Here is a 16,807-nt window from a genome sequence, read left to right on the forward strand (position 1 = left end):
GCCGGCGAGGATACTGAAGAGCCAGTAGGTGACGTATAGAATTCCGAGGGTGCAATTACGCGTCCTCGTTACCCAGCTAGGGGGCTAGTATCAAGACCTCAACCTGAATGCCTACGTAAAGCATGACCCCAGCGGACGCAGGCGGGCCGCGTTCTCAACGAGCCAGGTAAATGATTATCCCAAACAGCTAGAGATCTCGATATAGTCGATGACAACAGGCGGGCAACACGTCTATAGGAGCTGTGCTAACCAGAATGAAGCTGGGCTGGCGGTACTAAGTCCGTTAACCCGGTCCAACGTCGACAAGGATTGGGAGATCAAATAGGAAATGCCAGCAGCAACACGACCAATTGGGGGTTGGGTGATGGAGATAGACCTTTACGTCCGCCCAGTTCGGCCTAAGTATCGCATTAACCCGTTTTGCGCCGATTCAACGCTGAAGTAGTTAAAGATTCTCCAACCGGGAGGTACCTCTCAGAGTATAAGTCAATGAGAGATAGGCATATACCTACCTACCTACCTACCTTCGAGATCTTCGACACGTCTTTGCCACGCCTGTATTCGTTTTTCCTACCCCGAGACAATACCGCATGTTACCCTCCTGTCTCTCAAGAAACGACGCGATTCCACCGGCTAGAACATGGCAGCCAAGGACCGGGCCAAGCCGGCCCTGACCTGGCTCATCACGGGCTGCTCGTCCGGCTTCGGCCTCGCCGTAGCGCGCCTGGCCCAGGCCAACGGGCACAGGGTCATCGCGACGTCTCGCGACCCTCGCCGGACGCCGGAGCTCGCCGAGGAAGTCGTGGCGAAGGGGGGCGAGTGGCTCCGGCTGGACCAGGACGAGCAGGACTGCGGCCGCGTGGTCGACGAGGTCGAGGCGCGGGGGCTCGCCATCGACGTCCTGGTCAACTGCGCGGCCGTCGGCACCGCCGGCCCCGTCGAGTCCTTCAGCGAGGCCGAGGTCCGCAGGGTTATGGAGACCAACTTCTTCGGGCCGTACCGCCTCCTGCGCGCGGCGGCCCCCTACATGCGGCGGCGGCGCTCCGGCGTGATCGTCAACTTGAGCAGCGGCGCCGGGATGGAAGCTCGCCCTTCCCTGGGCGTCTACGGCGCTTCCAAGTCGGCGCTCGACGGTAAGCCATCCCCCCGCGACAGCGCGATCGCGCGCTGACGTCCCCCCCCCCGGCTGACGGCCCTGCTCCCTAGGCCTGACGAAGGTGCTCCATAAGGAACTGCAAGAATTCAACGTGCGCGTTCTGCTCGTCTACCTCGGCGCGTTCGACACCCCCATGGCCAAAAACGTCGGCTCCGTCGCGCAGCCCATCGACCCGGACTACCGCGGCACGGTGACGGAGAAGCTCTTCAAGATCCTGAGCACGGGGGACTTCGAGATCCGCGGCGACCACCTCAAGGCCGTTCGAGCGATATACGACGTGGTGGTGGGCGAGGGCGTGGGCGCCGGTCGCGAAAGCGAGATCATGCCCCCCCTGGGCACGGATATGGCGGCAAGGATCGAGGAGACTCAGCGCCGCCTCACCCATGCTATGGAAGTATTCGGCGATATATGTGTGAACGTCAACGTCGACGATAGTGCCCCCTTGAGAGATTAGGCAGATAATCGTTATGCGAAGGAACAGCTGTAGATAGGTATATCATCGGCGAATTTTCTACGAGGGGCCTAGCTGATTACCCCTCCATGCTGCGCTTGGTCTGCCTATCGCGATGGACGCCCAGTTTTGCTGCTCGGTTACAGGTTGTGGTTCTATTCGCTAGTGTCGTCACTGTTACCCCAATATACTGTAGAGTAGGCAACCCTGTACGCCCCGGCGAGACGGCACATCTGCCCCCAATGTGATGCTGCGTCGTCATATCTCTGGGGTGTTCCATCCGGGCGCCCCCCCTCTCCGGGTAATTCAGAGGATGCATGCTGATTCCTGGACGGGAAATCTTTAACTGCCGACGTTGATCGCGGGAAAACGCAAACCAAGATACGAACAACGACCCTGAGGCAGCAGGACCAAACACCGCACCATCAGCAGACGTCTAGACATCGATCATGGCGACGCCCGCACCTGAGCAGCCGCCACCGGGCCAGGAGGCGAAGAAGCTACATTTCGTGATAGTAGGCGCGGACGCAAGATCTGGGGGAGGGTGGGCGCTGACGGTGCGGGCTAGGTTGGCGGGTCGCTGGGCGGGCTGGCGGCGGGGATCGCGCTGACGGCGCTGGGGCACGACGCGACGATCCTGGAGCGCAACGCGGCGCCGGTGCTGCAGGACCAGGGGGCGGGCATCGTGGCGGGCGGCGACACGCTGGCCTTCTTCGCGCGGTACGACCGGACCGGGCGGCCGCTCGCGGTGCGCTCCGCGCGGCGCCAGTACCTCGACCGCCGCGGCGCCGTCGTCCACGCCGTCGACGTCGCGCAGAGCATGACCTCCTGGGACCTCGCGTACCACCTGCTGCGCGCCAACTTCGACGGGCTCGCCAGCGCGTACTGCCCGGCGCCGCCGGCGCCCGCCCCCCCCGGCCGCGGCCGCGCCACGCACCTGCACGACCGCCGCGTCACGCGCTTCGAGGAGGAGGCCGGCGGCGGCGTGCGCGCGTTCTGGCGCACCGCCGCGGGCGCCGAGGGCAGCACCCTCGGCGACGTGCTCGTCGGCGCCGACGGGCCGAGCTCGACCGTGCGCGCCCTCCTCGAGCCCGCCGTCGCGCGCACCTACGCCGGGTACTGCGCGCTGCGCGGCACGCTGCCCGAGGCCGCGGCCAGCGCGGCGACGCGCGCCGCGCTGTGCGAGCGCTTCACCTTCTTCCACGGCCCCGGCGTCCAGTGCCTCGCGTACCTGATCCCGGGGCGCGCCGGCGCGGTCGAGCCGGGCCGCCGCCTCATCAACTTCGTGTGCTACGCCAACTTCCCCGCGGGGTCGCCCGAGCTCGCGCGCGTGCTGACCGGCCGCGACGGCCGCCGGCGCCAGGTCACGATGCCGCCGGGGATGACGGACCCGGGGGCGTGGGAGGAGCAGCGGGCGTGGGCGCGCGCGGCGCTCCCGCCGCCGCTCGCCGAGGTGGTCTGCGGCGCCGAGCGCCCGTTCGTCCAGGCCGTGACGGACGTGCTGAGCCCCCGCAACGAGTACCTCGGCGGCAAGGTGGTGCTGCTGGGCGACGCGCTGGCCGGGTTCCGCCCGCACACGGTCGCGTCGACTTCCCAGGCCGCCTTCGACGCCATGCTCTACGCCGACTACGTCGCCGGCCGCGTCTCTCGCGACGAGTGGATCCGCCAGACCCTCGGCTTCGCCCGCTACATCCAGCGCCGTGGCGTCGACATGGGCGAGCGCAGCCAGCACCAGGACCTCCCGCTCGAGGAGTACATCCGCGACCGCGACGTCGCTTCCACACCGCGCGAGCAAGAGGTCTTTCCCGATTGGGCGACGGCGATATGAGGAAAGGAGGGGAAGGAAAGCTTTGTCTGGGACATATATATGCTGTTGAAATGGCTATCGCGTGTGCTAAGATGTTTTCACGATTTGATATTTCAATTCAAGGTTGATCTTAAGGAGATCTAAACCACGTCCCTGAAACAAACTGATGCCCCATTTCTATCTATTGAGTAGATTCTCGTACTGCCTGCCTGGTTTCAACGCTGCCTTCTCCGAGGGATGGAATATCCCCTTGTTGCTCCCTCACCATTGGATAGTCGGCCTGCCCGCGACGTTGTCGTGGCCGATTCCGCGCTGGCAGATCTCGTAGTCGCCCATGCGGAACTGACCCCAGGCGTTTCGCTGGGTCGAGTCGCAGCGCTCCCACACAAGACCGAAGGTGGCCGTCAGGGCCGGCCCGGAGCCGTCGGTGCGCCCGAGTACGGCGCTCCCGGTCTGCGAGCTGCCCTCCTTCGTTAGGTAGGACTGGAACTGGAACTGCAGCTGCATCTTGTCGTCGTAGGAGTACTCCCAGCCCGTGAAGCACGGCGACCACGCCGGGTCCCCGTTCTCGATGCGCACCGAGAAGTCTGCGTCGTAATCGGCCCCGCCCCCAAAGTCGACCGCCTTGTCAGGTACGTTCATCTGGCGACGGTTAGGGGGATTCGCCCGTAGACGAAGAGGCAAATGCGAACCAGATCGCGCGCGGGGGACTTACTAGATACGAGCCCGACACATTTTTGACAACGGGCAAGTCGATCTGGGGGCCGATCTTGAGGTGCTCCCACTGAAAGTAAGCCTGGACGGCGAAGCTCTGCAGGCGGGCGCCGCCGGCGAGCGTTGCGTGGCCGGTATAGGTGACGTCGCGGAGGGCGAAGTGCCAGCCGGCGGGAAAAGCACCCAGCTCCAGCGTCACGATGCAGATAGCGGCGGAGCTGTCGAACGGGTCAGCCGGCGCGACGCTTGCGCGCATGTCGGTTAAGTTCACTCGTAGGCTCTCCGCCGCCAGCGTGAGCCCCACGCTCGTCGCCGCGAAGCACCCCGCCGAGTTCGCGCCCCGTACTCCGAGGATCGTCGGCACGAACTCGGGCGCCGGCGATGGCTGCGACTGCGACTGCGCGGGCACGAGTGCCGCGCCTAAGGTTAGGGCAGTGAAAATCTGTAGAGTCCTCATGGTGGCGTTGTCGTCTAATTCTGAGCTCTACAGCTTCGGGTGGCTGCTAGTGGTTCGCGTCTGAGTCGTGCTGCGCGATGGGAGTTGCATGCGATGTCATAGCCGTCGACAGCGTAGGGTCGGAATGATGGGAGACATGTTAGGACCAACGAGAGCCGGCAGGATATATATCAGCGTAATGACTACCTACCATCCTCGAGTATCGGTCATGCAAGCACGCGTAACTGATCGTCGTACATTTTCCCATCTGCCGGTTATTTTCCAGCCGGTCCCGGTTTCACTCATGTGCTCCTAGGCATAATTATCCTATCACGAGTGGAGGCCGGTGGTTCGGTTCCCAATTATCTGGATGCTGCCGGCTCTACAGCGTCGGGTAAAGTGTCGTGTGCTAATTCTGATTCAACCTGGACCATGCTAGTATGTATATGACCTTTCCCTTCACTCGAATTCAACGCCATGCGATAATGATACTATGCCATCTCTTGCTTGGTCGAGCATTCTTCGAAATCTGCTACTTATTTTCAAGATGGTCGGATCAGGAGACTCGCCTAACCTATTTCTATTTCACCCCTTTACCTTATTTCTTCACGAGCGGTCTCGTTCTGATAGATGCACATTCTACATATTGTCAGTTATAATATCTGTGAGCGCTTTTCTCCTTCGAAATAAAACGGGCCAGGTTGAAACTCACGACCACCAAGACAGGAGCCGTACGAAGGAGCTAGAAGGAAGGGTGCACAGCCTAGAATATGAACTGGGCGTGGGCAGCGGTTGTATGCGCATATCCCCAACGTCTACTGAAGATGTCGACAAAAGAGGGTAGCTGGCGTATGTCTGCGAGTCTCTTCCTGGGGGATCTTATCACGGACCATTGCTAAGATGCCGAGAGGGACCTCTCGACGGAATAGGGGTAGGGGAATCCACCACCCGCGCTCTTAAGGTTAACACGCTATGACGGAATCGCGTACGATATCTACCACAGGATCGTCGGCACAACAGGGCTCCCACTGGCCCAAGTGGAGAACGACCGTGAATAGACCTACCTCCCGCCCGAGTATAACACGCAGACCTCAGTAGGCATGCTCGGACGTATACGGTGGTAGGCGACCCGGCTCTGATCAGCTTCGGCTTTGTACTTATTACTGCTGTTACCAAGGCTGATAGCAGTAGCAGTGTCCGATGGATCACCCACACACCAAACAAGGGACCCGGCACTGCGAGGCCCTAATTAGTGCTTGGCTCCCGCTCTTTAGTCTTAGTGGGGGATGACAGGGGAAAGAGGAGGATGGGTATTTGTAGGGATGCAGAGGACTCCTCGGCGTAGATCCTAAAGCCTAAAAATAGCAATTATATCGTATTTGTTACCTCCGTAGTGCTAGGGGGTTAGATCGATGGCAGCTAGGCATTCTAAGCTGATGGTGTATGCCCATGCGTGTGTACACCGAACCCAAGATGACCCAAGATGCGTGTCTTTTGGGATATCATCTCATCGCTTCTGCTGGGAGTAGTCGCCTCCCCCGACACCGATATGTTATTATGCTACCCGAGCCCGGACGCCTCGGCGCTCGAGCAAATCTTGGTAAATAACCGGGGGCTTGGGCGCTAGCGTCGGGCCTGAGGCGCACCGTGAGTGGGGCTCGAGCACCGCGTTTGACGATAGCTTCACTTTCTGGCCGCCTTTTGTGAGTTGGGTTTGCGTCTAGGAAACCGGGTGCCCAATTCTATAACATCTCCAGCGTATTATCCAACACGTAGTCCTAGAGCTTGATGCTAAAACAAATTGGCGAAAGTGGCCGACCTCGTGGGTGTGGGTACGATGATATAAGTGCAGCTGTGAAGGGGGAAATACATCCCCCGTCGGTACGGTAGTATCGAAGCAACGGGAGCTAATCCCAAGATCGGCGTCCCCGAACCCAAGATGAGTGTGGTGTCACTCGGCTAGTTTAACCAGGCCTGCTTCGGTCAGAAAGATGCCATTGGTTTTAAGTGCTTATGGCCACACGATAGGATTAATAGTGTCTCCGCATTGCTGTTTGAGAAGGCGATCGAGACGGCGTCTCGGGGTACTCCCCCGGCGCGTAGTATCTACCTAATGGAAATGTCTCGGTTAGGTCGTACCAGCAGTTATAGGATCTTGTGTCGATTCCTTACCCTGGCTACCCTGGCTTTCCCTGACAGTGTCGCTTCGTCGTGAGAGGTGGCATTCTAAGTCACATTGGCCAGATTGACCAGCGCAGGGACAACGGCCTCCCGAAGTTGCGCTCTGGATGGCACAGCGTGGAGCATGCGTCCTGGTAAGTTGACGCATGTATCCCGGGGACCATTCCCCTATGCATACAGCTCCAGCATGGCCCGGTTTCCGTCGCTCTCGTGCAACCGAAGATCTGATCTCTGCTGCTCTCGTTGTAGTTAGCACCCAACGGGCCACCACACCTCTAGCCCCCGTTCCGTCTACGTATTCATTCATAACGACTGAGTTGGAGGCATCCCGAGTCAAATCAACGTTCACGGCGCCGTTTACATTATCTGGCGCGGTTTCTGACTCCTCGACACCTTGATGAAACCCGCTAATATAAAAATGCGAACATGGGCGAATTATCCATGGTTCAGGCTCTTGAAGCCACGTCGGCAAGTCTCGAAAACAACAGTCGGGTGGCCTTCAACTTACCGACCCTCGAGTACCTAGGAACCTCTGCCTTCGAACTGACAAATGGCCGAGCAGACACCGCAACGCAATATTTTTCCCCTTCTCGACGCCGCGTTGCAGGTTATTGGGGGTGCCGTCGTTTACTACGCTCACAACAAGCCTGGACGCACGGGTATTCCCGACCTAAGCACGCGGCCTTTATCGTACCTAGCCTGTCTTACGTCGTAGATGGCACCGCATCAATTACGGTAGCAGCAAGGAATGACCGGTCCTCATCCGACCTAACCAACTTGCCGATCAGCGTCGCAGCCCCCGTTGCGCAACCGGTCACGCTAGCAGCGAAGATCGTACGAGTTGGTGTAGACCTTGTCGAAGAACAAGGCCCCGTTGGGCGCGATGAGGTACTAGTCCAGCCGGATCTGTTGCCGTTGGGACGCCTACTGGGGCCGTGAGTGTGACACTATTCTCGGGCGAGAATGTGAGGGACAACTTTTACTTGATGCTGGGGTCGCATGGTGGTGAAGTCCGGCCGCTTATCCCGGCCAGGAAGCCGTCTTGTATTACAAATATCTGCGTATAATTGATGCGTGAATCCCCGTCAACATCGAGAAGTCGGGGGGGTTGAGAAATCTAAGTGGTGACAAGCGGAAAAGCGACAGGCCCGGCTGAACCCGGTCAAATTTGGTGTCAGATGAGGACGACTGGGCGGGAGGATGAGAGCCGGCATCTGAGGCGCTTTGTCTCTCTCTCTACTAGGGAGACTGTAGTCGACTCCTGCACGATCCGCCGTCGGTAGGTAGGGCGGGCGGGCTACCCAGCCGCCTGGGACCGTGGCTTGCGGCTGTGAGATACCTCCAAGTTCTTGCGCAAGCCCTGGAAAAGCCGGACTCGGGACGTATCCGACGAGAAATTCAGGGCTGATATCGTTCAACCAGCTGGCCCGATAGTGGATGTAATCCCGGACGGGATGGGAAGGGCTCTTCATGGGAGAAGGAGGATCGCGGACGGAAGAACCCATCCTGTAATATTTTCCACGTTCCCGGCTAGGTGTAGGCGGATGACCCGGGGGTTTGGTTAGGCGCGATAGTTGAAGAGACGAGGACAGGGAGGAATGGAATGGGAGGGTTGCGGAGAGGAAATAGGCGCTCAGCGGGTACGTACAGGTAGGTTAGGCTTCTAGAGAACAGCCCGGGCGCTTACGTGTAGGATCGACGATAAGAGGTAAGTACCTAGGTACCTTTCCTCCTTCCACGTGCAATTACGTACCTAGCAATGGATCCTCTGCCTAGGGCAATATCTGATACCAAGCGTAGGTACTCCGTATCTAGGTATTATTTGCTGACCTACCAGCTAACAGCCATATTTTCCAAAGCGAGACGGAACCCGGCACACATTGTTGAATCCCGGTATGTATTGTTGTGTACGGAACTTATCTTACGTCGCTTGACTCGTTTTACTCGCATCCCCCTCTCAGCGTCCCCCCTGGCTGATAGAGACCGAGACAGGAGCGCGTTGTCAGGGTGTCGTCTAGTCAATTGCCCGAACGTCGCACGTCGATACCTACTCAGGTATTGCTACCCGGGCATGCTACCCAGGTATGCTACGCGGTGCCTCAGATACCTACGTGGTGGTGTCCGGGTTGACCTTGGCCAGACATATACTGCCCTTTCTGGCTAGGCCTCTGACGTACTGCTGGGTGATGAATAAAGTAGAAGCGCTAGGCAACACAGCTTGTTGGGTACCGACACACATTCAAGTTTTGCCCTAGAGCCGTTCGATGGGAAAATGCGTGCAGGTGTGGGGGAGTGGCAAAGCCGGTGGCAGCTGGTGGCAGGGTTGAGGGCCGGGCGATGGGTCAGTGTGGCTTGGTGGCGGTCTGCCGCCTGCTGGCAGCCCCTAGAACCTACGAAGTACCTAAAAATGAAACCAGAAAAGAGGGAAGACCAAGCTAAAAATACCCATAGGTAGGTAAAATGGTAAGAAAAAAAAAAATAAAGATTGGTACTGGCATCAGCACCGCCGTGCCTAACCTAAATCATATCAACGGCATGACTCGCTTTTCTCTCTCTTCTCTCTCTACCTTTTCTTTCACCTCTTCTTTCGTTTCCTTTCTTTCTTCCCCCCCAGCCCATTCCCCAGCTCCGTTCGTCACGGCCACGTCCACCCACCGCCTCCCGTCAATCCTCTCTGGGTGACCTGCCAAGCTCCCTTCTATTCTTCTCGCCGTTTTCTTGCATTTGATTCTCCGCCTCTCCCCGTGTGCGCATCCCCGGTCCCTGTTCCTCCGCTTGTGGTTGTCGCCTCTCTCGCGAGACAAGACGCTCCCCAGATCCCTCATCGCCAGGAGTGAACGCGGCGTACCAGTAGCAGCAACGGCACCATCATTATCTCTTTTTGGGTTTCTGCAGACTTTCTCCCATCCCCCGCCCCCTTCTCCGTGCAGTTTTCCCCCACGCGGACAGCACCGGGTATCTGGGCGCGAGGCTCTGTCCCCACGAGGCGACCAACTGCTCATCGTATTCCTACCCTATCCGACCGATATATTCCTTAGGAATTCCTTAGGAATATCCTTGCCGAAACCCGAGAACTCGCTCGAATTGCTGCCACGCCAACCCCCCCTAATCCGCCGAACCGGGCCGACCGAGCGAAGCTTTTGACAAATTCCCTCTGTCGCCTCAGTACGCCTGCCTACCGCTTCTCTCCCACCCCCGAGTTGCGGACCCGAGAATCTTTTGTGAACGAACGACGAGAACGATACCCGGAAACCATCCTGTAACTACGTTTTCTGTGACTTTGACTAGTCATGGCGAGCCCGTTGCAGTTTGCCTACCGAACCCAGAAGGCCATCGGCGTCACCGATGCTGACCCCGTCTACGAGCCTCTCCCTGGGTTCGTGAGGCCCGAAGGGACCCTGCGGTGCTGCGTCTATTCGCCCTGCGGCCGGTATCTCGCCTGGGCGTCTACCGAACGTGTTACCGTGGTCGACGCATCCGTCGGCCATATCGTGACTACCATCCAAATCTTCAACGTCTTCGAGGTCGCCTTCTCCCCCCGAGGGTCATTCCTCAGCACTTGGGAGCGTCCTGCCAAGGACGACAAAGGCGATGCGACGAAGAACTTCAAGATCTGGCGGACGGTGGAAGATATCCCCGAAGGCGCCGAGAAGCAGCCTATCGGAAGCTTCGTCCAGAAGTTGCAGACCGGCTGGAACCTCCAGTATACGTCTGACGAGCAGTTCTGTGCCCGTCTCGTTACTAATGAGGTACAATTTTATAACAGCGACGACCTGGGCACCGTCTGGAACAAGCTGCGGGTCGAAGGTGTGACCGATTTTGCCATCGCCCCGGGCCAAAATCACAACGTGGCCGTTTTTATCCCCGAACGAAAGGTTGGTTTGCTCTAAAAAATTTTTTTCCATGTCCGCGTGTCGCGGCCTGCTGACAGCTTCTCGATGTAGGGACAACCGGCTGCCGTCAAGGTCTTCAACGTGCCTCAGTTCACGACCCCCATTTCTCAGAAGACCTTTTTCAAGGGCGACAAGGTCCAGCTCAAGTGGAACAGCCTGGGGACGAGCCTGGTCGTGCTGGCACAGACGGACGTCGACAAGTCGAATAAGAGTTACTACGGCGAGACGAACCTCTACCTCCTGAGCGCTAACGGCTCTCTCGACGCCCGCATCGCTCTCGATAAGGAAGGGCCGATTCACGATGTCTCGTGGTCTCCGAACGGCAAGGAGTTCGGCGTCATCTACGGTTATATGCCTGCGAAGACGACTATCTTCAACCAGCGTGCCGTCGCGACTTACTCTTTTCCCATTGGGCCACGTAACACCATCATCTTCTCGCCCACCGGTCGCTTCGCCCTGGTTGCTGGGTTTGGGAACTTGACTGGCCAAATCGACGTCTACGACCTCGAGAAGGACTTTCGCAAGGTCTGTACCATCGAAAGCGGCAATCCTAGCGTGTGCCAATGGAGTCCCGACAGTCGTTATATCATGACCGCCACCACATCTCCTCGCCTTCGCGTCGACAACGGTGTGAAGCTCTGGCATGTCGGAGGAGGTATCATGTACCACGAGGACATGGTAGAGCTCTACAGCGTGATTTGGAGGCCGGTTCTCCCTGAAAACCTGGTGCAGAGCGATCCTCTGCACCCGGTTCCCACTCCGCATTCGTCGGCTATTGCGTATCTTGGGACAGTTAAGACCCCATCGAAACCGGTCGGCGCTTATCGCCCTCCGGGCGCGCGAGGAACGTCCACGCCGCTCCACTTTAGGCGCGAGGACGAAGGTGGCGCTGCGCACGTGATGAGTAATGGCAGTTCTAGCAACGGCCTGAACGGCTTTGGGCGGTCCCGTCGTCAGGTTCCCGGCGCAGAATTCCTCGAGGCTGGCTCGCGCTCCGTCCTTGGTGCTGCCTCGGCCGATGCTCCTGCCGGGAACGGTGACGAGAACTTGTCAAAGGCAGCGCTGAAGAACAAGAAGAAGCGGAACAACAAAAAAGCCAAGGAAACGGAGAACGACGGCGAGAGAAGGGATACTAATGGCCTGGCTCCTCCCACTTACGACCGAGGTGCGGGTTCCGGAAACGAGGGGCGCAGCCCTGAGCGTCGCGGGCACCACCTCAATCAGCAAAGCCATAGCCGAAGTCGCTCACGACCCAACTTCCAAGGGGGTAACAACCCGGGACGTAATCGGAGCAACACTCAGCAAAATGGACAGGGACCCCCCGCCGCTCTCCAGGCGCAGCCTTCGCAGCCGCCGACCTCGGATGGTCCGCAGTCGCCTGGCAAGAATAATCCTTCCAAGAAGCTGCGGAGCCTCCAGAAGAAGATCCGGGCTATCGAGGACCTGGAGATGCGCCACGCCGGCGGCGAAAAGCTCGAGGATACTCAGGTGCGCAAGATCGCCACCAAGGCGGCGGTGATCAAGGAGCTGGAGACGCTGGAGAAGGAAATTGGCGGGCAGGCGTGAAAAAAAAAAAACGGACGAGTGCGCGGGGAAACTGCTCGTGCTCCGGCGCGATTTGAGTATTCTCGAGGGTCGACTCTGGGTAGTCCGAGGCGAAAGGCGGGTGTTGCCTGCGGTGAAGCACGGTTCGTCGGGACTGGGAGGACGGGATGTTCCTGTTGCTATACCATAAGGCTGCGTGCGGACCGACCGACCGACAAGCCGACTGACGAACCGACTGGGACCGACTGGGTAGGGCTTGAGGGGTGGCGAAGTAGTGTGTACCGCGAAGGAGATTAGCAGCAGTCGGATTATCGAAAACAGAAAACATTTATAGGACAACTCATACCTCAGCTACGTGGCCTAGGTTTATTATTTAAGAAAGAGAAACCCCTCCGCCAAGGCATTCGTTACGTGCCCGAACCCTAGTGGGCGCGGGGGCTTCACGTATAAATTAATCTTCACAGGTCGCTGCGTGTCGAGTACGACACCTTCCGAGTGGGCTTTCTTTTCTACCGCGTTGCTGTGCCGCCCGTTAAGTAGAAAGCATCGATGCTCGGGATATTCTTAGGAGGAATACGTATTGCGTTACATCAATCCGGGACATAACCAACTTGACTACATGAATAAGTAGAAGATTGCCGCACGTGTACAGGTGCACGGAAGAATTAACAAGAAAAAAAAGATAATTAAACGCCTTCCTCCTTTCGAACGCTCCCGTGCCACACACCGTTTTCCCTTCTTATACCCGTGACAAAAAAGCCCGGCCTCGGCTCGGTAGAACATATAGACTGACGTAGAGGTATATATATATATATATAGGTACATATATGTAAGCGCGTTGCGTGTTATTCACTCCCGCCGTGTTGGCGCCAGCTCGCCTCACCGGCCCGCGTCCTTCGACTCGCGGCTCAGCTCGGCGAGGAAGAGCACGAGCTCGACCTCGGCGCCCTTGTCGCGCGCGAACGCCTCGCGGAACCAGGCTGCGAGCTCCGAGAGCCGGCACTTGCATACGGGGATGCCGCCGCCGCCGCCGCTGGCCGCCCCCCACGTCGGTACGCCGAGCCCATGGTCGCGCCACCGCTGGAGCACGGGGTCGTCCTCGTCGTTGGTATTGAATAGGTCGACAGTATGGGTTTCGAGGCCGGGGCTGGGGCCCTGGGGCGCACAGTCATCGCACGACGGCGTGTAGAAGGCGAAAGAGCAGGTCACGACGGCGCTCATTAGGATGCCGGGAATGAGCAGCGGGTTGAGCAGCAGGCGCGCGCGGCGGGACGGCGAGGAGGCGCCGCCGGAGCCGGATGCGGGCGCCGACGGGTCGCCCGACTCGATCGTGTAGATGCGGCACACCTGCGCCGCGTTCCACAGCGCCGTGCGCGGGCACCCCGAGGTGATCCAGCCGCGCAGGTGGGCGCGCGGCTTGCGCGTCGGGATGGCGGCGCCCGGGCGCGACTTGTAGTAATATCCACGGACGCTGAGCGTATTGAGGGGCGCGTGCAGCTTGAGCGTCGACACGTGCATAAGGGTGAAGGTGAGCGGGGCCAGCAGGTGCTGGTGGCGGTGGTGCTGACCGCCGATGCCCCCGCCGTCGCCGATCGACGGCAGGGTGCCCGAGAAGTACGCGGACCGGACCTCGCAGGCCTGCCTCTGCTTGCCGCGCCAGAGTGAGATCTGCGGCTGCGCGAGCCAGACCGAGATGGACGGGTCGGTCTCGTCGACGAGCTCGTCCGACATGCTACTGTGCGCCTCGCGCGCTGCCACCCACAGGTCCGGCTGCGTCGCGCACGTGCCTAAGTGGTAGTCGATGTCGGTGAGGCTGTACGGTAGCTGCTCATTGCGGCTAGGGTCGAGCAGGTCGCGTATGAGGAACGAGAAGAGCGCCTTCTCGCGTCCCGCGGGCTCGTCCCACTGCAGCCGCCGTCGGTCCTCATCGCTCGCGGCCGCCCACAGGCGGTGCGACTTTGGGAGCGGGATCCAGAGTTCCTGGTACCGCACCGAAGGTGGATGGTCCAGCAAGACGCTGAGATACGCGTCGACGCGGAGTATGGAGAATGCGAGCCTAGAAATACAGCGTTGAGCTATTAGCTGCGAGATCATATCGAGGGTGCGTGCGTGCGTGCGGCGGCGAGTACCTGTTCAGTTGTTCCTGTGCCCTCCAGGAGACGAATGGGCAGTCGAGTATCTCGTCTTCCACTTCTGGGTCTGTGTATTGGCCGTTGAAGATCCCTAGATATCGACACGCGGCGACAAGTAGACTCGTGAGGCTCAGCGCTCGCGGTACCATTCCCTCCACAGTCTAGTTGTATGACGTGAATGTCAGTTACGTACAAGCCAAATATCGCCCAGCATTGGCGGCGAACTGCAAACATACCAGAGAGCAGAGTGTGTAAACGATGGAGAACAGAGTAGCCTGTAGTAGATGTAAGGGTGGGCTGAGGTTCTAAGTGGTATCAGTCAGCCATCTGTTACAATCAAGTCTGGCGTTAGGATCTAGGTGCGCGCACTATCTGGATCCGAGCCACTTCCTCGAGGACTAGGGGGGCGATTCTCTGATGTTCGGGGCCGCCCTCAAGCCAGCTCGCCAACATGATCATGGACGCCAACAATACGGTGGGGGCGTTCTCCCAGACGAACGTGGGGGCATGCAAAATAGGCCAATATGGGTGTATCTCGTTGAAGAATACTTTTATGAGTCTTTTAGTCGTGAGGGAACCCCTATCAACGATCGCATGTTTATCTGGCATGGTTCCCGCCTCCGGCGAGCTGTATAGACTGTGATGTTGCGAGGTGGGCGGTGATATAGTCCGCGAATGTCTCGAGGCGCTATTCGATGAACCGTAGGACAAATTCTCGACACGGCCAATATTCACACTTAACGAGGTGCTAGAGCTATCGTCTATCGTGATACTTGATAAGCTTGGAGGAACATAGCTCATGGGATCCGTGGTGCCCTGAAGTCGATATCCAGGATGAAAGCTGGTTGGCTCCGGACACGGTCGTGAGCCCCAGGCATCTTGGTCGGGAGAGAACCACGCCGCTTGGCCGTGGTCGGGAGGCAGTAAAACGGATGTCCGATCTGTCACGGCGGCGCCAATCTCATCAGGCATGCCGAAGCCATTCTCGTTCACTACATTGACTCCAGCGTCGCGGGACTCTCGGTCGGTCCAATCACAGTCTACCGAATTCTGGATACAAGAGCGACAAGGAGAGTTGCCGTCACACTCGGAGTTCCTGTCACGGCATGGCGTGCAAGTTCTTGGGCCCGGAGTCAACGATCAACAGCATAGTGGCAGTGGGGATTGTGGTTAATACACGTACATATTGTTATTGTTATTCGGTGCTTGCTGTGGAGCTTGATGGTGATGCTTCACATGCCTCCGGAGAACGTCGCTGCACTCGTGTTAGTTTGATAGTGATCCTGCTGTTCACGGGGACGGCTTGTATATAGATGTGCGTGTATGTATGCATATAGATGTACGTGTGTATGTGTGGAAGGGCGTGTGTTATCCTCTGGCTCCCTCTTCGGTTGGGATATGAGCTGGCGGAGCGGCGAGGAGCGAGGAAGGACGAGAGAAAGAAAGTGCATACCTCCGGGCATAACGCCGGCCGCATAGAAGGCACTTGTATTGAAGTTGGGGGTCGTGGGATTTGGTATGCCGGTTTAAGTGTTCCTTTCTATTAAAGGCCTTGTCGCAGCCGGGAAATGTGCATTGGAATCCCTTCGGCGTCGACGACATATCGGGGCATTCTTACAGGAACAACCTCCCCTAGCGCCCCGAGCACGGGGAAGCGATATCAGATTATCTCGTACCACTCCGTAGACCACTCCAGAGAGGGTATGGGCCGGTCAGCCCGGCAGCACGGAAGGAATCGTAGTCTAGCAGGTCGAGGCAAACGTCCCCAAAGACTCGGGCTGGGCTGAGAAGGACGACCCCACAGCAGGCGGCGGGCAGATCGGGGACGCGAATACAACGCGGAGTATCAAGGTGGCCAAGCAGGTGGGAGGAGTGTGGATGGATTGTAGAGCAACACAGGATAAGGTGGTATGTCGAGCGACGAGTATGTGGGAGGTTGAGGATGGATCGGCCGGGTTGGGATACGGGGGTGAAGGGGTAATGCCGGGGGTATCGGTGCAACCATATACGGTAGTCCGATATATCCGCCGGCGGAACCATTAGTCAAGCATGTGGGATGTGGGATGTGGGATGGGCTAGTCTAGCCATTCGCACGGGCGCCATGTGGGATGCATGCCTTGCCCAGGTACATATAGATAATCCGGGAGGTACGCCAGCGGAAGTATCCGGGGGATACCCAGCGCGAGGCCTGATACACGATACGGGGTAGGCAGGCATGTACCGAACCTACTAATCATGCCCCTTGCGTCAAGGACAATGCCTGTACTCATCTTGATCAATCAATTGATCTACGGAGGGGGAGGTGGGATGCAGGCAGATCCCACCGTCGCTACGACTTGCCTGCCTCCTCTACCTGTAGTATATCGTATACACCTACACATCACTACCCACCTCCGTGTGCGCTGAATGCATCCCATCCCATCCCACCCCATCAAACCCATCATCGCCAGGCCGATGACACCTTCTATCGCACCCAGCCTCTTTGAATGGCT

The 16,807-nt window shown here is 58.6% G+C and overlaps 6 protein-coding genes across 6 annotated transcripts; 4 read left to right on the forward strand and 2 right to left on the reverse strand.

The window, feature by feature from the left end:
• Positions 1 to 640: 640 nt before the first annotated feature.
• On the forward strand, positions 641 to 1,610 carry GGS23DRAFT_604724 (putative short-chain oxidoreductase; the record flags this gene model as incomplete). The annotated part of the gene is made up of 2 exons (XM_051519643.1): positions 641 to 1,133; positions 1,207 to 1,610. 2 exons carry the CDS (start codon positions 641 to 643, stop codon positions 1,608 to 1,610), a joined length of 897 nt encoding a protein of 298 aa, XP_051372415.1.
• Positions 1,611 to 1,922: 312 nt separating this feature from the next.
• GGS23DRAFT_620517 (FAD/NAD(P)-binding domain-containing protein) lies at positions 1,923 to 3,507 on the forward strand. Its single transcript, XM_051521108.1, has 2 exons — positions 1,923 to 2,122; positions 2,176 to 3,507. The coding sequence occupies exons 1-2, from the start codon at positions 2,057 to 2,059 to the stop codon at positions 3,433 to 3,435; spliced, it is 1,326 nt and encodes a 441-aa protein (XP_051372416.1). The 5' UTR covers positions 1,923 to 2,056; the 3' UTR covers positions 3,436 to 3,507.
• A 13-nt stretch (positions 3,508 to 3,520) lies between these two features.
• Positions 3,521 to 4,830, reverse strand: GGS23DRAFT_511112 (uncharacterized protein). Its single transcript, XM_051514552.1, has 3 exons — positions 4,776 to 4,830; positions 4,130 to 4,706; positions 3,521 to 4,056 (listed from the first exon to the last, which is right to left on the reverse strand). The coding sequence occupies exons 2-3, from the start codon at positions 4,583 to 4,585 to the stop codon at positions 3,676 to 3,678; spliced, it is 837 nt and encodes a 278-aa protein (XP_051372417.1). The 5' UTR covers positions 4,586 to 4,706; positions 4,776 to 4,830; the 3' UTR covers positions 3,521 to 3,675.
• A 2,145-nt stretch (positions 4,831 to 6,975) lies between these two features.
• On the forward strand, positions 6,976 to 7,757 carry GGS23DRAFT_511082 (uncharacterized protein). The gene has a single exon (XM_051514551.1). It carries the CDS (start codon positions 7,172 to 7,174, stop codon positions 7,682 to 7,684), a length of 513 nt encoding a protein of 170 aa, XP_051372418.1. The 5' UTR covers positions 6,976 to 7,171; the 3' UTR covers positions 7,685 to 7,757.
• Positions 7,758 to 9,891: 2,134 nt separating this feature from the next.
• Positions 9,892 to 12,633, forward strand: GGS23DRAFT_511150 (translation initiation factor eIF-2A). The gene is made up of 2 exons (XM_051514554.1): positions 9,892 to 10,620; positions 10,690 to 12,633. The coding sequence occupies exons 1-2, from the start codon at positions 10,036 to 10,038 to the stop codon at positions 12,202 to 12,204; spliced, it is 2,100 nt and encodes a 699-aa protein (XP_051372419.1). The 5' UTR covers positions 9,892 to 10,035; the 3' UTR covers positions 12,205 to 12,633.
• On the reverse strand, positions 12,634 to 16,039 carry GGS23DRAFT_511142 (uncharacterized protein). The gene is made up of 6 exons (XM_051514553.1): positions 15,769 to 16,039; positions 15,499 to 15,570; positions 14,685 to 15,435; positions 14,552 to 14,620; positions 14,313 to 14,476; positions 12,634 to 14,239 (listed from the first exon to the last, which is right to left on the reverse strand). Exons 1-6 carry the CDS (start codon positions 15,915 to 15,917, stop codon positions 13,063 to 13,065), a joined length of 2,382 nt encoding a protein of 793 aa, XP_051372420.1. The 5' UTR covers positions 15,918 to 16,039; the 3' UTR covers positions 12,634 to 13,062.
• Between the last annotated feature and the right edge of the window lie 768 nt (positions 16,040 to 16,807).

The sequence above is a fragment of the Durotheca rogersii genome (genome assembly GCF_024521655.1).
Source record: "Durotheca rogersii strain YMJ 92031201 chromosome Unknown GGS23scaffold_8, whole genome shotgun sequence".
Classification (NCBI taxonomy): Eukaryota; Fungi; Ascomycota; class Sordariomycetes; order Xylariales; family Xylariaceae; genus Durotheca; species Durotheca rogersii.